Raw genomic sequence first — 23,524 nt, forward strand, 5'->3', positions numbered from 1 at the left:
GCGATATGTGTAGTTACTTAAATCACCAAGTGTGTGTGCACAGGGTTCATCATTCACTGACCCGTGAAGATCCGGGGTAGAATAGGTCTTCAGCAACCCATGCTGGCCGAAAGAGGCGACTATGCTTTTCGTAAGAGGCGACTAACGGGATCGGGTGGTCAGGCTCGCTGACTTGGTTGATGCATGTCATCGTGTCCCAATTGAGTGGTCATGATGTCAATCACTGGATTGTCTGGTCCAGACTCGATTATTTACAGACCGCCGTCACATAGCTGGAATATTGAATCACAAACATATTTCGTCCAACCTTTTGATTATTTGATAACCTTCAACTGATTTCATTAAGATTTTAATGAATAAAAGAAAAGCGCTTTTTATAAAATTTCATACCGTAAGTAAATATTGAGATAATGATTCTGAAGAAAACAATATTCATTTTTTTCCAGAGTCATCACAATGTACCTATAGTTACAAAACCAACACAGTTGGACACACAGTCACGTGGTACAATAAATTATTGGGATCCGAGACTAATGCCGATCACACTCCGACAAAAACAATATCCAAGTTTCCGATCTCACAGACACGATTTCTAAAGCGATGTTTCTGGTTGTTATATTTATGCACTGTATACTGTATGTTAGTATCTCGTCCAACATGCTACAGTCAGGTGGAATATCAACGTCTTGCGGAATGCCAGGCGCTACGTCGCGGAAGCAGTAGCGCTGCATCTGGAGCTGAAGGGACATCACCCACTGATACATATCCCTGCTGAGACTGAAGCCTCTAATGGCTGCCTACATCTTTGGCGCACATCAGCAGCACCAGCAACCGTGAGACACAACTAAATACTCCATGTCCATGCACAAATAGTAATCTGAAGAAGTAGGAAGGATGACGGCCACATTCACCCTGCACCTGACCACACAGTCACTCCCACATGTAGACTCTAGTAATGGTATACTGACCGACAAACACATGGCCACGTATAAAGATCGTCGAGCCAGTCGACCAAATTGATATGTAGATAAGATATAAACATTCTGAAACAAACTCGGCGTTTCAAACACCGGCTGACAGAACACAAACTCCGTAGAGAGAAGCAGCACTGTTCAAGACCGTCTAGGCACCATCATGTCACCCAGGAGCAGGTAGACCAGCACATGGTAGGACACGATGCTGCTAACAAATGGGAACAATAAAGGTTTGACATAATACAAAAGTGAAATTCATTCGTCGGATTGTTCTGAAAATGAGGATGCTGAGGCGACTGTTTTCTGTCAGTGGATCACGCGGGCTTTTGGAAGGAATGTGCTGTCCCATGCAAACCCGCAGCACCAACAATGGTCGAGCATGCCTTCATTGTATTTACTTTATCCACTATTACTACATATAGCTGGTACAACATTGAACACTGTGAAAGAATGACTTGCTGGTTTGTTTCTCCACGACAATCGTTGGAATGTTGTCTTTATTGCTCTTCATCTAGCAGATATTTCGTTGTTTCAGTGGACCAATTGTTTGTTTGACATCCAGCCCATAGTTGTGATCTCATACATGTTTATCAGCTGATCAACTGGCGTGTCCAGGGATGTTTGTTCAATATGTTACAGGGTATAAAAAACTTGTGTAAAGAACACGTCCCCGACAATGTCATTAACAAGGACGACAATGTGCGCTTAAGTCCCTCGATCATGTGATTTGGGATCGGAGGGGCGTGGAGTTCATGTGACCTGCGTCATACAATGGACACAGCCACTGACTGCACGACCGTTAAGATCGACAATCACAGCCGCTTAATCCCCGTCTAACGTCAATCGGAAGCAACACGTTTATTCCATACTCTTATCAGAGCTCCGAAATCCATCAGCGACTCCGCGATTCCATCGCGCACAGTTCAGGTGATATCAATGGACCTACCCACTTGCTCTTGTCCCAGAACCTCACACACATCACCACCTTATCATGCCTCGACTTCGAACATGACGCACGGGTACATCCCCACATGGTAGCCGGTCAAACTGACCCAAACAGAGCATACACCTTTGTCAAGGTATTTCCAACAATCAGTGTTACAACCGAGTAGTCCTCATCTCCTCCGATCTCATGAATTCTGCATACGTTGGTGGAGGTTCGAGAGTAGATGTATCACTTCCGGTGCAGCTGCTGTCTTCTACCTGGTTGCCCAGGTTAGTCTGCGCCTGGCAATGGCGAGCTAAATACTCGTCACTGGTGACGATATCATACGGCGGCGGTTCATCGCTGTACAGTCGTGTTCTGAAACAAACAAAATTGAAATACAAATGGATTTCTCCATCTGGTGCCTGCTGTCGAGACCACACACAGCGCTACACCTTGTCCACCACCATCTACACCCAACCACGAACTCACTCCACACATAACGCTACAGCTTGTCCATCACCATGTACACCCAACCACGAACTCACTCCACACATAATGCTACACCTTGTCCATCACCATCTACACCCAACCATGAACTCACTCCACATATAACGCTACACCTTGTCCATCACCGTCTACACCCAACCGCGAACTCACTCCACACATAATGCTACACCTTGTCCATCACCATCTACACCCAACCATGAACTCACTCCACACATAATGCTACACCTTGTCCATCACCATCTACACCCAACCACGAACTAACTCCACATATAACGCTACACCTTGTCCATCACCATCTACACCCAACCGCGAACTCACTCCATACATAATGCTACACCTTGTCCACCTCCATGTACACCCAACCAAGAACTCACTCCATACATAATGCTACACCTTGTCCACCACCATGTACACCCAACCACGAACTCACTCCACACATAATGCTACACCTTGTCCACCACCATGTTCACCCAACCACGAACTCACTCCACACATAATGCTACACCTTGTCCATCATCATCTACACCAAACCACGAACTCACTCCACATATAACGCTACACCTTGTCCATCACCATCTACACCCAACCACGAACTCACTCCACACATAATGCTACACCTTGTCCATCACCATCTACACCCAACCACGAGCTCACTCCACACATAATGCTACACCTTGTCCATCACCATCTACACCCAACCACGAACTCACTCCATACATAATGCTACACCTTGTCCACCACCATGTACACCCAACCACGAACTCACTCCACACATAACGCTACACCTTGTCCATCACCATCTACACCCAACCGCGAACTCACTCCACACATAATGCTACACCTTGTCCACCACCATGTTCACCCAACCACGAACTCACTCCACATATAACGCTACACCTTGTCCATCACCGTCTACACCCAACCACGAACTCACTCCACACATAATGCTACACCTTGTCCATCACCATCTACACCCAACCACTAACTCACTCCACATATAACGCTACACCTTGTCCATCACCATCTACACCCAACCACGAACTCACTCCACACATAATGCTACACCTTGTCCATCACCATCTACACCCAACCAAGAACTCACTCCATACATAATGCTACACCTTGTCCACCACCATGTACACCCAACCACGAACTCACTCCACACATAATGCTACACCTTGTCCATCACCATCTACACCCAACCGCGAACTCACTCCACACATAATGCTACACCTTGTCCATCACCATCTACACCCAACCAAGAACTCACTCCATACATAATGCTACACCTTGTCCACCACCATCTACACCCAACCACGAACTCACTCCACACATAATGCTACACCTTGTCCATCACCATCTACACCCAACCAAGAACTCACTCCATACATAATGCTACACCTTGTCCATCACCTACATCCAACCACGAACTCACTCCACACATAATGCTACACCTTGTCCACCACCATCTACACTCAACCACGAACTCGATCCACAAACTTATTCCACACATAACGCTACACCTTGTCCACCACCATCTACACCCAACCAAGAACTCACTCCTTACATAATGCTACACCTTGTCCACCACCATGTACACCCAACCACGAACTCACTCCACACATAACGCTACACCTTGTCCATCACCATCTACACCCAACCGCGAACTCACTCCACACATAATGCTACACCTTGTCCATCACCATCTACACCCAACCAAGAACTCACTCCATACATAATGCTACACCTTGTCCACCACCATGTACACCCAACCACGAACTCACTCCACACATAATGCTACACCTTGTCCATCACCATCTACACCCAACCAAGAACTCGATCCATACATAATGCTACACCTTGTCCATCACCTACATCCAACCACGAAGTCACTCCACACATAATGCTACACCTTGTCAACCACCATCTACACTCAACCACGAACTCGATCCACAAACTTATTCCACACATAACGCTACACCTTGTCCACCACCATCTACACCCAACCAAGAACTCACTCCATACATAATGCTACACCTTGTCCACCACCATGTACACCCAACCACGAACTCACTCCACACATAACGCTACACCTTGTCAATCACCATCTACACCCAACCGCGAACTCACTCCACACATAATGCTACACCTTGTCCACCACCATGTACACCCAACCACGAACTCACTCCATACATAATGCTACACCTTGTCCACCACCATGTACACCCAACCACGAACTCACTCCACACATAATGCTACACCTTGTCCATCACCATCTACACCTAACCATGAACTCACTCCATACATAATGCTACACCTTGTCCATCACCTACATCCAACCACGAACTTACTCCACACATAATGCTACACCTTGTCCACCACCATCTACACTCAACCACGAACTCGATCCACAAACTTATTCCACACATAACGCTACACCTTGTCCACCACCATCTACACCCAACCAAGAACTCACTCCATACATAATGCTACACCTTGTCCACCACCATCTACACCCAACCACGAACTCGATCCACAAACTTATTCCACACATAACGCTACACCTTGTCCACCACCATCTACACCCAACCACGAACTCACTCCACACATAGCGCTACACCTTGTCCATCACCATCTACACCCAACCACGAACTCACTCCACACATAATGCTACACCTTGTCCATCACCATCTACACCCAACCATGAACTCACTCCACATATAACGCTACACCTTGTCCATCACCGTCTACACCCAACCGCGAACTCACTCCACACATAATGCTACACCTTGTCCATCACCATCTACACCCAACCATGAACTCACTCCATACATAATGCTACACCTTGTCCATCACCGTCTACACCCAACCATGAACTCACTCCACACATAATGCTACACCTTGTCCATCATCATCTACACCCAACCATGAACTCACTCCACATATAACGCTACACCTTGTCCATCACCATCTACACCCAACCACGAACTCACTCCACATATAACGCTACACCTTGTCCATCACCATCTACACCCAACCACGAACTCACTCCACACATAATGCTACACCTTGTCCATCACCATCTACACCCAACCACGAACTAACTCCATACATAATGCTACACCTTGTCCACCACCATGTACACCCAACCACGAACTCACTCCACACATAATGCTACACCTTGTCCATCACCATCTACACCCAACCACGAACTCACTCCACATATAACGCTACACCTTGTCCATCACCATCTACACCCAACCACGAACTCACTCCACACATAATGCTACACCTTGTCCATCATCATCTACACCCAACCATGAACTCACTCCACATATAACGCTACACCTTGTCCATCACCATCTACACCCAACCACGAACTCACTCCACATATAACGCTACACCTTGTCCATCACCATCTACACCCAACCACGAACTCACTCCACACATAACGCTACACCTTGTCCATCACCATCTACACCCAACCACGAACTCACTCCACACATAATGCTACACCTTGTCCATCACCATCTACACCCAACCAAGAACTCACTCCATACATAATGCTACACCTTGTCCACCACCATGTACACCCAACCACGAACTCACTCCACACATAATGCTACACCTTGTCCATCATCATCTACACCCAACCACGAACTCACTCCACACATAATGCTACACCTTGTCCATCACCATCTACATCCAACCACGAACTCACTCCACATATAACGCTACACCTTGTCCATCACCATCTACACCCAACCACGAACTCACTCCACACATAATGCTACACCTTGTCCATCACCATCTACACCCAACCACGAACTAACTCCATACATAATGCTACACCTTGTCCATCACCATCTACACCCAACCACGAACTCACTCCACATATAACGCTACACCTTGTCCATCACCATCTACACCCAACCAAGAACTCACTCCATACATAATGCTACACCTTGTCCACCACCATCTACACCCAACCACGAACTCGATCCACAAACTTATTCCACACATAACGCTACACCTTGTCCACCACCATCTACACCCAACCACGAACTCACTCCACACATAGCGCTACACCTTGTCCATCACCATCTACACCCAACCACGAACTCACTCCACACATAGCGCTACACCTTGTCCATCACCATCTACACCCAACCACGAACTCACTCCACACATAGCGCTACACCTTGTCCATCACCATCTACACCCAACCACGAACTCACTCCATGAACATACTCCACACATAGCGCTACACCTTGTCCATCACCTACATCCAACCACGAACTTACTCCCCACAAAACGCTACACACTGTCTACCACCATCTCCATCCACACACAACACCAGACGAGTTTGTGGTAATGTTCTTTATCATAATGGAGATATATACACATGCTCGTCGAGGATGGCTTCACGTAGAAGATTGATTTTACGTAACTAGCGAGGTGTTGCATTTATAATGATTTTCCGTTGAATTTTCTCCTTGCTCGCCATACATCATTTAAAAAAAGTACGTAAAATCCATCAAGTTTTGCTTCTGAACTGAAACGTTTCTTAGATGTAACTCCACAGAGAGTGAGAGGAACGTTTGTTTTTTTAATGTTGCTTCTGAGACAATTCAATTCTGAAGAATCAATTCACACTCAAATATAAACCAATTTCATTTGAAATCAAGGGAAAAGTTAGTCCTTCTATCTGCCATGGACACTATCCATAATGCTTTAGTTTCGCCATATTGATTTTTAGACAATACATTTTGCTAAACGTAGGGTATTTTTGAGCTAATTAAAGAGCCAATACCCTGTAATAGGTGTTATCAGCGCATTGTCCTCATACATGTGTGTTCCCGTTCAGGAAAGTAACTTCGATTATCATTGCTAATAATATTTCCTAATAGATCTTCGACTAGCACAAATATGAATATGCAGTTACATCACATAATGATAGCATATATCCCGGTTTAAATGGCTTTCGATCCCACAATCGTGGCCATCGTAAAGATTTATTGCCATTCTTCTCATTAATTGCAATCGATTAGTAGAGATGCCAGTGGGCATTGTAATTTCAATTTCAAGCGGTAATAGTTCAACAAATCCATGCAGGAGTTTCGTAGTCCGCCATAATCATCCCAAGTCTTCATCATGCGTAGACATGGCGGTTCGGGGTCTTCTTCGTGGCACAATCTAGACATACTCTTGATGGTAGATAGAAGGAGGGGGAACGGGTGGCCCAGTCGTCTAAGGCGCCGCGATTCGCTGTGCAGAGTTGCGTCCCTTGGGCACGCCAGAAACCTATGATTGTGGGTTCGAATTCCGGTTCGCTCCGGTTATGTTTCTAGGTTTGTCAGCACCATACCCGTGCTCGTGGGTTTCACCGAAGTGGTATACGTTTAAGACCTGCGTCACTTCGGGCTTTCCTCCCACATTATGTTGACACGCCGCGATATAACTGGAATACTGTTAAAAGCGGCGTTAAACCCAACTCAAAAGAGAAGAGAGAGATAGAAGGATAAGCATTATGACATAGATGAAGAGTAGTAATATTTCTATTTTCTTGTAATACATTTTGTTTATTATCCTATGTATTTGAATGGCATTTTAGAAGCAGTAGTTTCAATTAAGACAGTTGCATTTCAACTTCTTTATTCTTTCCATGCGATGGTTGGATATAGTTGGTGGTAGACAGCAAGGTGTTGTGTGGAATATGTTCATGGTTGGATATAGTTGGTGGCAGACGACAAGGTGTTGTGTGGAATATGTTCATGGTTGGATATAGTTGGTGGCAGACGACAAGGTGTTGTGTGGTTTATGTTAAAGGTTGGATGTAGATGGTGGTAGACAATGTGTAGTGTTATGACCGAGTTTGAGTAGAGGCAACACAGCAGACATATTGATCTTGATGTTTTGACTGACACTTACATCCACGCTTGGTTGAACTTATAGATCACAGCGGAGATCAATACTGTTGACGAAACGTGGAGGAAGCAACATGCCACTCGACTGGATGTCTACTGGTGTATGTGGATATGTGGATATTGGCCTGGGGTTAGCGGGTGCATGGATGTCTTCCATAGTGAGCTTGTACACATACGTTGGAGGGTTAGATTATATAGGTATAAGGGGTTGTCCCAGGATTAGATGATATAGGTATAAGGGGTTGTCCCAGGATTAGATGATATAGGTATAAGGGGTTGTCCCAGGATTAGATGATATAGGTATAAGGGGTTGTCCCGGGATTACATGATATAGGTATAAGGGGTTGTCCCAGGATTAGATGATATAGGTATAAGGGGTTGTCCCAGGATTAGATGATATAGGTATAAGGGGTTGTCCCAGGATTAGATGATATAGGTATAAGGGGTTGTCCCGGGATTAGATGATATAGGTATAAGGGGTTGTCCCAGGATTAGATGATATAGGTATAAGGGGTTGTCCCAGGATGTGATGATATAGGTATATGCGTTTATTCCTGGTTGATGTGATATAGGTATACGAGGGTGTTCCAGGATGTGATGATATAAAGCAGCCCCAAGAAGGGTTCATGTGATGAATACAACAATCTTACATTTATCGAATATTCAAGTGCTCAGCGCTCTATTCAGAGCGGTAGTACTTCTCCTGGAATTCATCCCAACCTTCACATCATATACCTCCACATCATATACCTCCACATCCCATCTCTTCATCATATACCTCTACATCCCAGCCTTTACAACACATGCCTCTACATCCCAACCTCTAAATCATATACCTCTACATCCCCACCCATACATCATATACCTCAACATCATATAACTCTACATTATATACCTCTACATCCCACCTCTACATCATATACCTCTACATCCCAACCTCTACATCACATACCTCTACATCATATACTTCTATATCCCAACCTCTACATCACATACCTCTACATCATATACTTCTATATCCCAACCTCTACATCATATACCTCTACATCCCAACCTCTACATCATATACCTCTACATCCCAACCTCTACACCATATACCTCTACATTCCAACCTCCACATCATATACCCCTACATCCCAACCTATACATCATATACCTCTACATCCCAACCTCTACATCATATACCTCTACATCCCAACCTCTACATCATATACCTCTACATCCCAACCTCTACATCATATACCCCTACATCCCAACCTATACATCATATACCTCTACATCCCCACCTCTACATCATATACCTCTACATCCCAACCTCTACATCATATATCTCTACATCCCCACCTCTACATCATATACCCCTACATCCCAACCTCTACATCATATACCTCTACATCCCAACCTCTACATCACATACCTCTACATCCCCGCCTCTACATCATATACCCCTACATCCCAACCTCTACACCATATACCTCTACATCCCAACCTCTACATCATATACCTCTACATCCCAACCTCTACACCATATACCTCTACATCCCAACCTCTACATCACATACCTCTACATCCCAACCTCTACACCATATACCTCTACATCCCAACCTCTACACCATATACCTCTACATCCCAACCTCTACATCACATACCTCTACATCCCAACCTCTACACCATATACCTCTACATCCCAACCTCCAAATCATATACCCCTACATCCCAACCTATACATCATATACCTCATATCGCAACCTCCACATCATATACCTCCACATCCTAACCTCTACATCATATACCTCTGCATCCCAACCTCTACATCACATACCTCTACATCATATACCTCTACATCCCAACCTCTACATCACATACCTCTACATCCCAACCTCTACATCATATACCTCTACATCCCAACCTCTACATCACATACCTCTACATCCCAACCTCTACATCATATACCTCTACATCCCAACCTCTACACCATATACCTCTACATCCCAACCTCTACATCATATACCTCTACATCCCAACCTCTACACCATATACCTCTACATCCCAACCTCTACATCACATACCTCTACATCATATACTTCTACATCCCAACCTCTACATCATATACCTTTACAACACACACCTCTACATCCCATAATCTTCATCCTATACCTCTACATCCCAACCTCTTCATAATATACCTCTACATCCCAACCTCTACATCACATACCTCTACATCCCAACCTCTACATCATATACCTCTACATCCAAACCTCTACATCACATACCTCTACATCATATACCTCTACATCCCAACCTCTACATCATATACCTCTACATCCCAACCTCTACATCCCAACCTCTACATCACATACCTCTACATCCCAACCTCTACATCATATACCTCTACATCCCAACCTCTACATCACATACCTATACATCATATACCTCTACATCCCAACCTCTACATCATATACCTCTACATCCCAACCTCTACATCCCAACCTCTACATCACATACCTCTACATCCCAACCTCTACATCCCAACCTCTACATCACATACCTCTACATCCCAACCTCTACATCCCAACCTCTACATCATATACCTATACATCATATACCTCCACATCCCAAACCTCCATATCATATACCTCTACATCCCAACCTCTACATCACATACCTCTACATAATATACCTCTGCATCCCAACCTCTACATCACATACCTCTACATCATAAACCTCTACATCCCAACCTCTACATCACATACCTCTACATCCCAACCTCTACATCATATACCTCTACATCCGAAACTCTACATCACATACCTCTACATTATATACCTCTACATCCCAACCTCTACATCATATACCTCTACATCCCAACCTTTACATCATATACCTCTACATCCCAACCTCTACATCATATACCTCTACATCACATACCTCTACATCCCAAACCTCCATATCATATACCTCAACATCATATACCTCTACATCACATACCTCTACAACCCAACCTCTACATCATATACCTCTACATCCTAACCTTTACATGATATACCTCTACATCCCAACTTTTACATTATATACCTCCACGTCTCTGTTCGGTAATAGTTTCCTTCAAGCAGTCCCTCAATGCTAGAACGTTGTCACGTGAGTGCGGTCCGAGCACGTGGATATAATCTCAGGATCAATAGAGACAGAAAAACTCCATATGCTCAAGTCGCTCTCAAACATTCAATTTCGTTGTCTAATAAAATCCCTGAAACTTTTTCAGTTTTCTAAATATTCTCCTAGTAAGATTAATGTTTTCCAGCACAGTAGAAAAGATCAATATAGGCCGTTTCCTCCCTGGCGCGGAGCGGAGTGAACTGGCGAGGTCCTTAATGTTGAGAGTTAGCCATTTCCTCGCTGGCACAGAGCGGACGGGACTGACGAGGTCTTTAATGATGAGAGTATGCCGCTTCATTGCTGGCACAGAGCGGACGGGACTGACGAGGTCTTTGATGATGAGAGTATGCCACTTCCTCGCTGGCACAGAGCAGAGTGAACTGACGAGGTCTTTGATGATGAGAGTATGCCGTTTCCTCTCTGGGACAGAGCAGAGTGAACTGATGAGGTCTTTAATGATGAAAGTAGGTCGCTTCATCGCTGGCACAGAGCGGACGGAACTGACGAGGTCTTTAGTGATGAAAGTACGCCGCTTCCTCCATGGCACAGAGCGGACGGGACTGACGAGGTCTTTAATGATGAAAGTACGCCGCTTCCTCCATGGCACAGAGCGGACGGGACTGACGAGGTCTTTAATGATGAGAGTATGCCACTTCCTCGCTGGCACAGAGCGGACGGGACTGACGAGGTCTTTAATGATGAAAGTAGGTCGCTTCCTCGCTGGCACAGAGCGGACGGAACTGACGAGGTCTTTAATGATGAGAGTATGCCACTTCCTCGCTGGCACAGAGCGGACGGGACTGACGAGGTCTTTAATGATGAAAGTACGCCGCTTCCTCGCTGGCACAGAGCGGACGGGACTGACGAGGTCTTTAATGATGAGAGTATGCCGCTTCCTCGCTGACACAGAGCGGACGGGACTGACGAGGTCTTTAATGATGAGAGTATGCCGCTTCCTCGCTGGCACAGAGCGGACGGGACTGACGAGGTCTTTAATGATGAGAGTATGCCTTGAGTGGGAGTGAGCTATTGACGCTACTGGCGGAGTCTCGAAAAATTAACGTTCACCGTAGACACCTAGTGATGTACATGACATCAGCCTACACAGCCAGTGATTATATATACCACATTTGCCTACACAGATAGTGTTGTATATATACCACATTAGCCAACACATCCAGTGATGTATATATACCACATTAGCCTACACACCCAGTGCTGTATATATACCACATTAGCCTACACACCCAGTGCTGTATATATACCACATTAGGCTAAGGAGACAGTGATGTATATATACCACATTAGCCTACACATCCAGTGATGTATATATACCACATTAGCCAACACACCCAGTGCTGTATATATACCACATTAGCCTACACATCCAGTGATGTATATATACCACATTAGCCTACACACCCAGTGCTGTATATATACCACATTAGGCTAAGGAGACAGTGATGTATATATACCACATTAGCCTACACACCCAGTGCTGTATATATACCACATTAGCCAACACATCCAGTGATGTATATATACCACATTAGCCTACACATCCAGTGATGTATATATACCACATTAGCCTACACATAGTTACGTATATATACCACATTAGCCAACACATCCAGTGCTGTATATATACCACATCAGCCTACACATCCAGTGATGTATATATACCACATTAGCCTACACATAGTTATGTATATATACCACATTAGCCAACACATCCAGTGATGTATATATACCACATTAGCCTACACATCCAGTGATGTATATATACCACATTAGCCTACACATAGTTATGTATATATACCACATTAGCCAACACATCCAGTGCTGTATATATACCACATCAGCCTACACATCCAGTGATGTATATATACCACATTAGCCTACACATAGTTATGTTTATATACCACATTAGCCAACACATCCAGTGATGTATATATACCACATTAGCCTACACATCCAGTGATGTATATATACCACATTAGCCTACACATAGTTATGTATATATACCACATTAGCCAACACATCCAGTGCTGTATATATACCACATTAGCCTACACACCCAGTGCTGTATATATACCACATTAGCCTACACACCCAGTGCTGTATATATACCACATTAGCCAACACATCCAGTGATGTATATATACCACATTAGCCTACACATCCAGTGATGTATATATACCACATTAGCCTAAACAAAGTTATGTATATATACCACATTAGCCTACACATAGTTATGTATATATACCACATTAGCCTTCACATCCAGTGATGTATATATACCACATTAGCCTTCACATCCAGTGATGTATATATACCAGATTAGCCTTCACATCCAGTGATGTATATATACCACATTAGCCTACACATAGTTATGTATATATACCACATTAGCCTTCACATCCAGTGATGTATATATACCACATTAGCCTTCACATCCAGTGATGTATATATACCACATTAGCCTACACATAGTTATGTATATATACCACATTAGCCTTCACATCCAGTGATGTATATATACCACATTAGCCTTCACATCCAGTGATGTATATATACCACATTAGCCTACACATAGTTATGTATATATACCACATTAGCCTTCACATCCAGTGATGTATATATACCACATTAGCCTACACATAGTTATGTATATATACCACATTAGCCTTCACATCCAGTGATGTATATATACCACATTAGCCTTCACATCCAGTGATGTATATATACCACATTAGCCTACACATAGTTATGTATATATACCACATTAGCCTTCACATCCAGTGATGTATATATACCACATTAGCCTTCACATCCAGTGATGTATATATACCACATTAGCCTACACATAGTTATGTATATATACCACATTAGCCTTCACATCCAGTGATGTATATATACCACATTAGCCTTCACATCCAGTGATGTATATATACCACATTAGCCTACACATAGTTATGTATATATACCACATTAGCCTTCACATCCAGTGATGTATATATACCACATTAGCCTTCACATCCAGTGATGTATATATACCACATTAGGCTAAGGAGACAGTGATGTATATATATAGAGAATCTCACCCGAGTGTCTTTTGATATCAAATATATCAACACGAGTCGATAAAAGTGGAAAAATTCCGAGGCTTGCCGAGGATTTTTGCCACTTTTATCAACGAGTGTTGATATATTTGATATCAAAAGACACGAGGGTGAGATTTTATTTATCATCCAACATCATTCTTCCAACTTTTTCAATTTGTAGACAGTAATTAGCAGGGTCTACAGTGTAGATATCGCTTGATCTAATCCAAGCGATATCTCCTGTGGGAGCCAGTTTTGGATGATAAACCACATAAGCCTACACATACAGTTATGCATATATACCACATTAGCCTTCACATCCAGTGATGTATATATACCACATTAGACTAAGGAGACAGTGATGCATATATACCACATTAGCCTACACATCCAGTGATGTATGTATACCACATTAGCCTACACAGACAGTGCTGTATATATACCATATTAGCCTACACAGACAATGATGTATACATACCACATTAGCCTATACAGACAGTGATGTATATTTCAGAAATCAACGACCAAGAGTCATTTGAGATATCAACATTTTGTACAGCTTGTGGAGGCACTATGTGACATGAGGGTTTGTGGGGGTGGGGGCAGTGTGTGACATGATGATGTGGGGGTTAGGCACTATGTGACATGAGGGTTTGTGGGGGTGGGGGCACTGTAAGACATAATGGTGTGTGGGGGTGGGGGCACTGTGTGACATGATGATGTGGGGTTGGGGGCACTGTAAGACATGATGATGTGGGGTGGGGGCACTGTGTGACATGATGATGTGGGGTGGGGGCACTGTGTGACATGATGATGTGGGGTGGGGGCACTGTGTGACATGATGATGTGGGGTGGGGGCACTGTGTGACATGATGATGTGGGGTGGGGGCACTGTGTGACATGATGATGTGGGGTGGGGGCACTGTGTGACATGATGATGTTGGATGGGAGCACTGTGTGTCATGATGATGTGGGGTGGGGGCACTGTGTGTCATGATGATGTGGGGGTTGGACACTGTGTGTCATGATGATGTGGGGGTTGGACACTGTGTGTCATGATGATGGGGGGGTTGGACACTGTGTGTCATGATGATGTGGGGGTTGGACACTGTGTGTCATGATGATGTGGGGGTTGGACACTGTGTGTCATGATGATGTGGGGGTTGGACACTGTGTGACATGATGATGTTGGATGGGGGCACTGTGTGTCATGATGATGTGGGGTGGGGGCACTGTGTGACATGATGATGTGGGGGTTAGGCACTGTGTGTCATGATGATGTGGGGTGGGGGCACTGTGTGTCATGATGATGTGGGGTGGGGGCACTGTGTGTCATGATGATGTGGGGGTGGGGGCACTGTAAGACATGATGATGTGGGGGTGGGGGCACTGTGTTACATGATGATGTTGGATGGGGGCACTGTGTGCCATGATGATGTTGGGTTGGGGGCACTGTAAGACATGATGATGTGGGGTGGGGGCACTGTGTGACATGATGATGTGGGGTGGGGGCACTGTGTGACATGATGATGTTGGATGGGGGCACTGTGTGTCCTGATGATGTTGGATGGGGGCACTGTGTGACATGATGATGTGGGGGTTGGGCACTGTGTGTCATGATGATGTGGGGGTTGGGCACTGTGTGACATGATGATGTGGGGGTTGGGCACTGTGTGTCATGATGATGTGGGGTTTGGGGCACTGTAAGACATGATGATGTGGGGTGGGGGCACTGTGTTACATGATGATGTTGGATGGGGGCACTGTGTGTCATGATGATGTGGGGTGGGGGCACTGTGTGACATGATGATGTGGGGGTTGGGCACTGTGTGACATGATGATGTGGGGGTTGGGCACTGTGTGTCATGATGATGTCGGGGTGGGGGCACTGTGTGACATGATGATGTGGCGTGGTGGCACTGTGTGACATGATGATGTGGGGGTTGGGCACTGTGTTACATGATGATGTTGGATGGGGGCACTGTGTGACATGATGATGTGGGGGTTGGGCACTGTGTTACATGATGATGTTGGATGGGGGCACTGTGTGACATGATGATGTGGGGTTGGAGATGGGGGTGGGGCACTGTGTGTCATGATGATGTGGGGGTTGGGCACTGTGTGTCATGATGATGTGGGGTTGGAGATGGGGGTGGGGCACTGTGTGACATGATGATGTGGGATGGGGGCACTGTGTGACATGATGATGTGGGGGTTGGGCACTGTGTGACATGATGATGTGGGGGTTGGGCACTGTGTGTCATGATGATGTGGGGGTTTGGGCACTGTGTGATATCACGGTATGAACAACTCCTTGTGACAAAGATATGGTTATATTCACAACAAATGAGTAACCGTTTTTACTTTTAGGAATGTGAGTACACACTCATGTCAAGGGTGACAAGGTACGCTGTAATGCACATTATTAAGTGGTTTCACTGATTAGGTGTGTGTTTAAATGTGCTACCCTCTGATGGGCAAGGGATGACTGACCAGGAACAATCTGATTGCTTTCTTCTTATAAATCCGTCTCTTGTCAAAAGAAATCAGTTTCAGAGTCCAATTTCTGTTTAGGACGAGGTGTGTCAGAGCCAGTTAACAGAAAGCACGAGTCATCAACACGCCCCAGATTACCAGCCTCAGTAATGCACAGGTTTGAAAGATTCAGCTGTTCCTTTGCAAGTGTCTCATCCTGGGTATTAGTTTGAATAGGTCAGAAGTCTGCCATGAGATAAACACTACACTCTTAATGCGAACATGCGGACATGTGTGCGTGCACGTGTGTGCGACAGGAGTGGTAACGCTAGCTACGAGTCGTAGATCAGATGGAAAGAGATCGACCCACCACGTCGAGAATCGATCCCTGTCCTATCACAACAAAGATGGCACCAATAGCCCGCTGCGTCACGGGAGACGTTTACCCAGGCCTTCACTTGCATTAGACAAATGTCCCAGCTTGATACAACCACTCTCCACATCATACCATCAGCTCTCTCCGCGCAGCGTCTAGCCCATGTCTGTTGTACACACTAAAGAGTGGGCGGTAAAAGGTTTGCTTTGTGCGGCCATTTCATTGCTTCGTGTGCTTGTGTTAGATATGAACCAGCCTTGGCCATGATTGGAGTAGACGCATTTAATAATCTACTGTCAATAGAGCCAGTCACAAGGGCAGCATTCGCCGGCCACCGGGATGAGAGCCATCACATATAGTTAGGACCCACTATTATCGACTTTTTAGATCATATCACGTGTAACAACAAACTTATTTCATAGCCTCAGCGAGACAGGGAAGTTGCAGTAGCTAAGTCAACACGGCAGTGAAAGTACAGCAGCTAAAACAACACGGCAGTGAAAGTATAGTAGCTAAAACAACACAGGAGTGAAAGTACAGTAGCTAAAACAACACGGCAGTGAAAGTACAGCAGCTGAAACAACACGGCAGTGAAAGTACAGGAACTAAAACAACACGGCAGTGAAAGTATAGTAGCTGAAACAACACGGCAGTGAAAGTATAGTAGCTAAAACAACACGGCAGTGAAAGTACAGCAGCTAAAACAACACGGCAGTGAAAGTACAGCAGCTGAAACAACACGGCAGTGAAAGTACAGCAGCTAAAACAACACGGCAGTGAAAGTATAGTAGCTGAAACAACACGGCAGTGAAAGTACAGAAACTAAAACAACACGGCAGTGAAAGTATAGTAGCTAAGTCAACACGGCAGTGAAAGTACAGTAGCTAAAACAACACGGCAGTGAAAGTATAGTAGCTAAAACAACACGGAAGTGAAAGTACAGTAGCTAAAACAACACGGCAGTGAAAGTATAGTAGCTGAAACAACACGGCAGTGAAAGTACAGCAGCTAAAACAACACGGCAATGAAATTACAGCAGCTGAAACAACACGGCAGTGAAAGTACAGTAGCTAAAACAACACGGCAGTGAAAGTACAGCAGCTAAAACAACACGGCAGTGAAAGTATAGTAGCTGAAACAACACGGCAGTGAAAGTACAGTAGCTAAAACAACACGGCAGTGAAAGTATAGTAGCTAAGTCAACACGACAGTGAAAGTACAGTAGCTAATACAACACGGCAGTGAAAGTATAGTAGCTGAAACAACACGGCAGTGAAAGTATAGTAGCTGAAACAACACGGCAGTGAAAGTACAGGAACTAAAACAACACGGCAGTGCAAGTACAGCAGCTGAAACAACACGGCAGTGAAAGTACAGGAACTAAAACAACACGGCAATGAAAGTATAGTAGCTGAAACAACACGGCAGTGAAAGTACAGCAGCTAAAACAACACGGCAGTGAAAGTACAGCAGCTGAAACAACACGGCAGTGATAGTACAGTAGCTAAAACAACACGGCAGTGAAAGTACAGCAGCTAAAACAACACGGCAGTGAAAGTACAGTAGCTGAAACAACACGGCAGTGAAAGTACAGCAGCTAAAACAACACGGCAGTGAAAGTACAGCAGCTGAAACAACACGGCAGTGAAAGAACAGGAACTAAAACAACACGGCAGTGCAAGTACAGCAGCTGAAACAACACGGCAGTGAAAGCACATGAACTAAAACAACACGGCAGGGAAAGTACATGAACTAAAACAACACGGCAGTGAAAGTATAGTAGCTAAAATAACACGGCAGTGAAAGTACAGTCGATGGAACAACTGTTTCATCACATCACAGTATATCATGAATGACATCTTGTTGGTCTGCTCGCCTCAGTGCATCGCTTGCCCCATGGAAGACTACACGTCAAGTCTAAGGCGTTGACTACAAAGAGAGGATTGCATCGCCTCGTTAACTCAATATGAAGCAAACACACATGTTATAATCTATATATTTGCTGTATCCCATAAGTGTGGTGACATGCTGATATAACGACACAAGGCCGTGACGTGGCAGTGGCAGAGGCACAAGGAACACTCAGTGCAATTATCTATATCAGATATCCACACTAACATTGATGGTAGCTTCGAAGGGGTTACTTGGTACGCATGTACTGCACACATCAACAACACATTAGAATCGAGGGATTGACCTCTCAATGTGGGACTTGCAAAGTGATGACGATCTCTCTCCATTGGTGATCGGGAAAGGAAATGTGCATGTGCGTGTGCGTGTGCGTGTGTGTACGTGAGTGTGTTGGTGGTTGGGTTGAGCTTGTTATAGGAATCCATTCCTTACTGTCTGTCTGATGGGGGAAAGGTTACAGAGGCAGGGGCGTGTGTTTATGAACGCATCCCCTCAATCTGCCCACGTAGGATTAGCCTAAGACGATTACCACCAGTGTGACCGGAGCTCAAGTCGCGGACCTTCAATAAAGCCCCCCTTGAAGGTGTTCACCCAGTAAGTCTCGTCAGTCGATGGTGCTTGTGAATAGCCAGGGATGAGGCTGACCCTTCTATAGCATCACGTCACCTCCATCAGCAGCTCACACTGGAACGCGCGGGACGTTGTCGTAATTGTCAAAGGGCAAAGGGAACACAGCTAATCAATGCGACCTAAAATATCATTTCCTATTAACAAGTGTACGCCACTCCCAGTTAACTCTAGCACGGTAACATGTAGTTTCTTCTCCCTGCAATGTCGTTTAAACAAAGGAACCAGAAATGACATTATCGTAGATGCTAGGTGATCATGGTGAGGTGAGGTGAAATGGGGTTTAACGTCTCGTTCAAGATTATTGCACTTATATAGCGACGTGTATGCATGCATGTGTGTGTCTGCTTGTGCTAGTCCGAACTGATGCCGATTTTATAGTGCTAGCCCATTGTGATACCATGCCGCAGTTTACATGAATACCCCACTCAGACACATCAAACTGACTCCGAGCCGACCAGTCCTTGTTTTAGCCCTTTTACCGCCCGACAGGGTAAAAACAAGTACCATCTTTTAACGTCTTTTTGTATTACGCGGCCTGGGATCGAGTGCCGGACCTCTACCACTAGACAACGGGAGGTCTGAGACAAACAAGGTGACCGACAATTTGACCGACAATGGGTATGCTACCCGCCAAGACACATAACACCAGCAGACGGTCATGAGGCGCCAACACTACACAGGACTGTCACGTAGCATCAACACCTCCACGAAGTGGTAATAAAAACAAAACACTCAGCGCCTGTACCTCACAACAGCCTTGGTCTCAACTTTGACGGTGAAAACGGCTTCTACAGCTGGACAACATGGACGTATACACGACACAAATAGGCCAACGCTGCAGTGAGGGGCAATGTCAAACGCCCCCAACATTGCCACGATGTCTCCTCTAAACCAGAGAGTGCGTTAATCATTACTGTAAGATCTTGTTATTCCAACTGGCGAAGTGGTGTTCAGGACACGGGATTAATCAAACGAGCACATGCCCCAGAGGGTTAATTCACTGGTAGCTCTTGGATGGCGGAGAACTATTGGGCCAAAAGATTAATAAGAATCCAATAACGGCCTCGGGGACTTGAACAACGGTGTGCTTCAATACACACCAGTTCTACTGTTACACCAACAGCTGTGACAACCGAGATCTACTGTTACACCAACAGCTGTTATAAGTGTGTAATACTGTTACGCCAACAGCTGTGATAACCGAGTTCTACTGTTACACCAACAGCTGTGACAACCGAGGTCTACTGTTACCCCCACAGCTGTGACAACCCAGTTATACTTTTACACCAACAGCTGCGATAACCGAGATCTACTGTTACACCAACAGCTGTGATAACCGAGGTCTACTGTTACCCCCACAGCTGTGACAACCCAGTTATACTTTTACACCAACAGCTGCGATAACCGAGATCTACTGTTACACCAACAGCTGTGATAACCGAGGTCTACTGTTACACCAACAGCTGTGATAACCGAGTTCTACTCTTACACCAACAGCTGTGATAACCGAGTTCTACTCTTACACCAACAGCTGTGATAACCGAGTGATACTCTTACACCAACAGCTGTGATAACCGAGTTCTACTCTTACACCAACAGCTGTGATAACCGAGTTCTACTCTTACACCAACAGCTGTGATAACCGAGTGATACTCTTACACCAACAGCTGTGATAACCGAGTTATACTGTTACACCAACAGCTGTGATAACCGAGTTCTACTCTTATACCAACAGCTGTGATAACCGAGTTCTACTCTTACACCAACAGCTGTGATAACCGAGTGATACTCTTACACCAACAGCTGTGATAACCGAGTTATACTGTTGCACAGTAGACGAGAGCTTGGGACGGCAGGAGAGATGTGGGTTACACAGATATCGGATACAGTCTATATATATTTGATTAAAATTGTCATACATGAGAAATGGTATAGATGAATAAAACCTGACACACCTTGCGGACAAATTAGAGACAAAAAAGTGACAGGATCGTTTAAGTCAGAATCTCCTGTGCCCCCTCCCTGGTCATCCACCAATCTCAGTATAGCGGATGTTATCATCAACACACTAGACCAATTGTGTGGATCGATGCTCATGATGTCAATGACTTGATTGTCTGGTCCAGACTGGATTTTTTTCCAGACCGCCGTCATATAGCTGGAATATTATGCGGCGTTAAACAAACCAACAAAAAGCTGACCACCCGGTGTCAGTACACTCCATGAAACCATCGCACCTTGATGAATATAATCAGGGCAGTCATTGACACCGCAATTTCCGTCTAATCGTTCATATTGCATCGACATTACCGGCAGATTTATACGGGAATCAATCAATACATGTCCGGTATCTTTTCTGTAATCTCATTTCTCATATTGCGGAAACAATTACATGAGAAACATGTCATCAGGTAACACAAGGAACGTTATTACTTCTCTATAATGTGCCGTGCTTATACTGGAGGAAGTGTTTTACTTCTCTATAACGTGCCGTGTTTTTACTGGAGGAAGTGTTTTACTTCTCTATAACGTGCCGTGCTTATAATAGAGGAAGTGTTTTACTTCTCTATAACGTGCCGTGCTTATAATAGAGGAAGTGTTTTACTTCTCTATAATGTGCCGTGCTTATACTAGAGGAAGTGTTTTACTTCTCTATAACGTGTCGTGTTTGTACTAGAGGAAGTGTTTTACTTCTCTATAACGTGTCGTGTTTGTACTAGAGGAAGTGTTTTACTTCTCTATAATGTGCCGTGCTTATACTGGAGGAAGTGTTTTACTTCTCTATAACAGGCTTTGCTCATACTGTAGGACGTGTTTAACTACTCTATAATGTGCCGTGCTTATACTGTAGGACGTGTTTTACTTCTCTATAATGTGCCGTGCTTATACTGGAGGAAGTGTTTTACTTCTCTATAACAGGCTTTGCTCATACCGTAGGAAGTGTTTAACTTCTCTATAATGTGCCGTGCTTATACTGGAGGAAGTGTTTTACTTCTCTATAACAGGCTTTGCTCATACCGTAGGAAGTGTTTAACTTCTCTATAATGTGCCGTGCTTATACTGTAGGACGTGTTTTACTTCTCTATAACAGGCTTTGCTCATACTGTAGGAAGTGTTTTACTTCTCTATAATGTGCCGTGCTTATACTGGAGGAAGTGTTTTACTTCTCTATAACAGGCTTTGCTCATACTGTAGGAAGTGTTTTACTTCTCTATAATGTGCCGTGCTTATTCTAGAGGAAGTGTTTTACTTCTCTATAACGTGTCGTGTTTGTACTAGAGGAAGTGTTTTACTTCTCTATAATGTGCCGTGCTTATACTGTAGGACGTGTTTTACTTCTCTATAATGTGCCGTGCTTATACTGGAGGAAGTGTTTTACTTCTCTATAACAGGCTTTGCTCATACTGTAGGAAGTGTTTAACTTCTCTATAATGTGCCGTGCTTATACTGGAGGAAGTGTTTTACTTCTCTATAACAGGCTTTGCTCATACTGTAGGACGTGTTTAACTTCTCTATAATGTGCCGTGCTTATACTG

At 44.6% G+C, this 23,524-nt stretch overlaps 1 protein-coding gene across 2 annotated transcripts in view; it reads right to left on the reverse strand.

The window, feature by feature from the left end:
• Positions 1-203: 203 nt before the first annotated feature.
• Positions 204-23,524, reverse strand: part of LOC124123109 — a 59,519-nt gene continuing 36,198 nt past the window's right edge. For both annotated transcript variants that reach the window (XM_048392819.1, XM_048392817.1), the window contains exon 4: positions 204-2,277. In XM_048392819.1, the coding sequence (XP_048248776.1) occupies positions 2,073-2,277 (205 nt within the window). In that variant the 3' untranslated portion in view covers positions 204-2,072. The remainder of the gene's footprint in view (positions 2,278-23,524) is intronic.

The sequence above is a fragment of the Haliotis rufescens genome, unplaced genomic scaffold, assembly GCF_023055435.1.
Source record: "Haliotis rufescens isolate VD_foot unplaced genomic scaffold, xgHalRufe1.0.p SCAF_11, whole genome shotgun sequence".
In the NCBI taxonomy this organism is placed as follows: domain Eukaryota; kingdom Metazoa; phylum Mollusca; class Gastropoda; order Lepetellida; family Haliotidae; genus Haliotis; species Haliotis rufescens.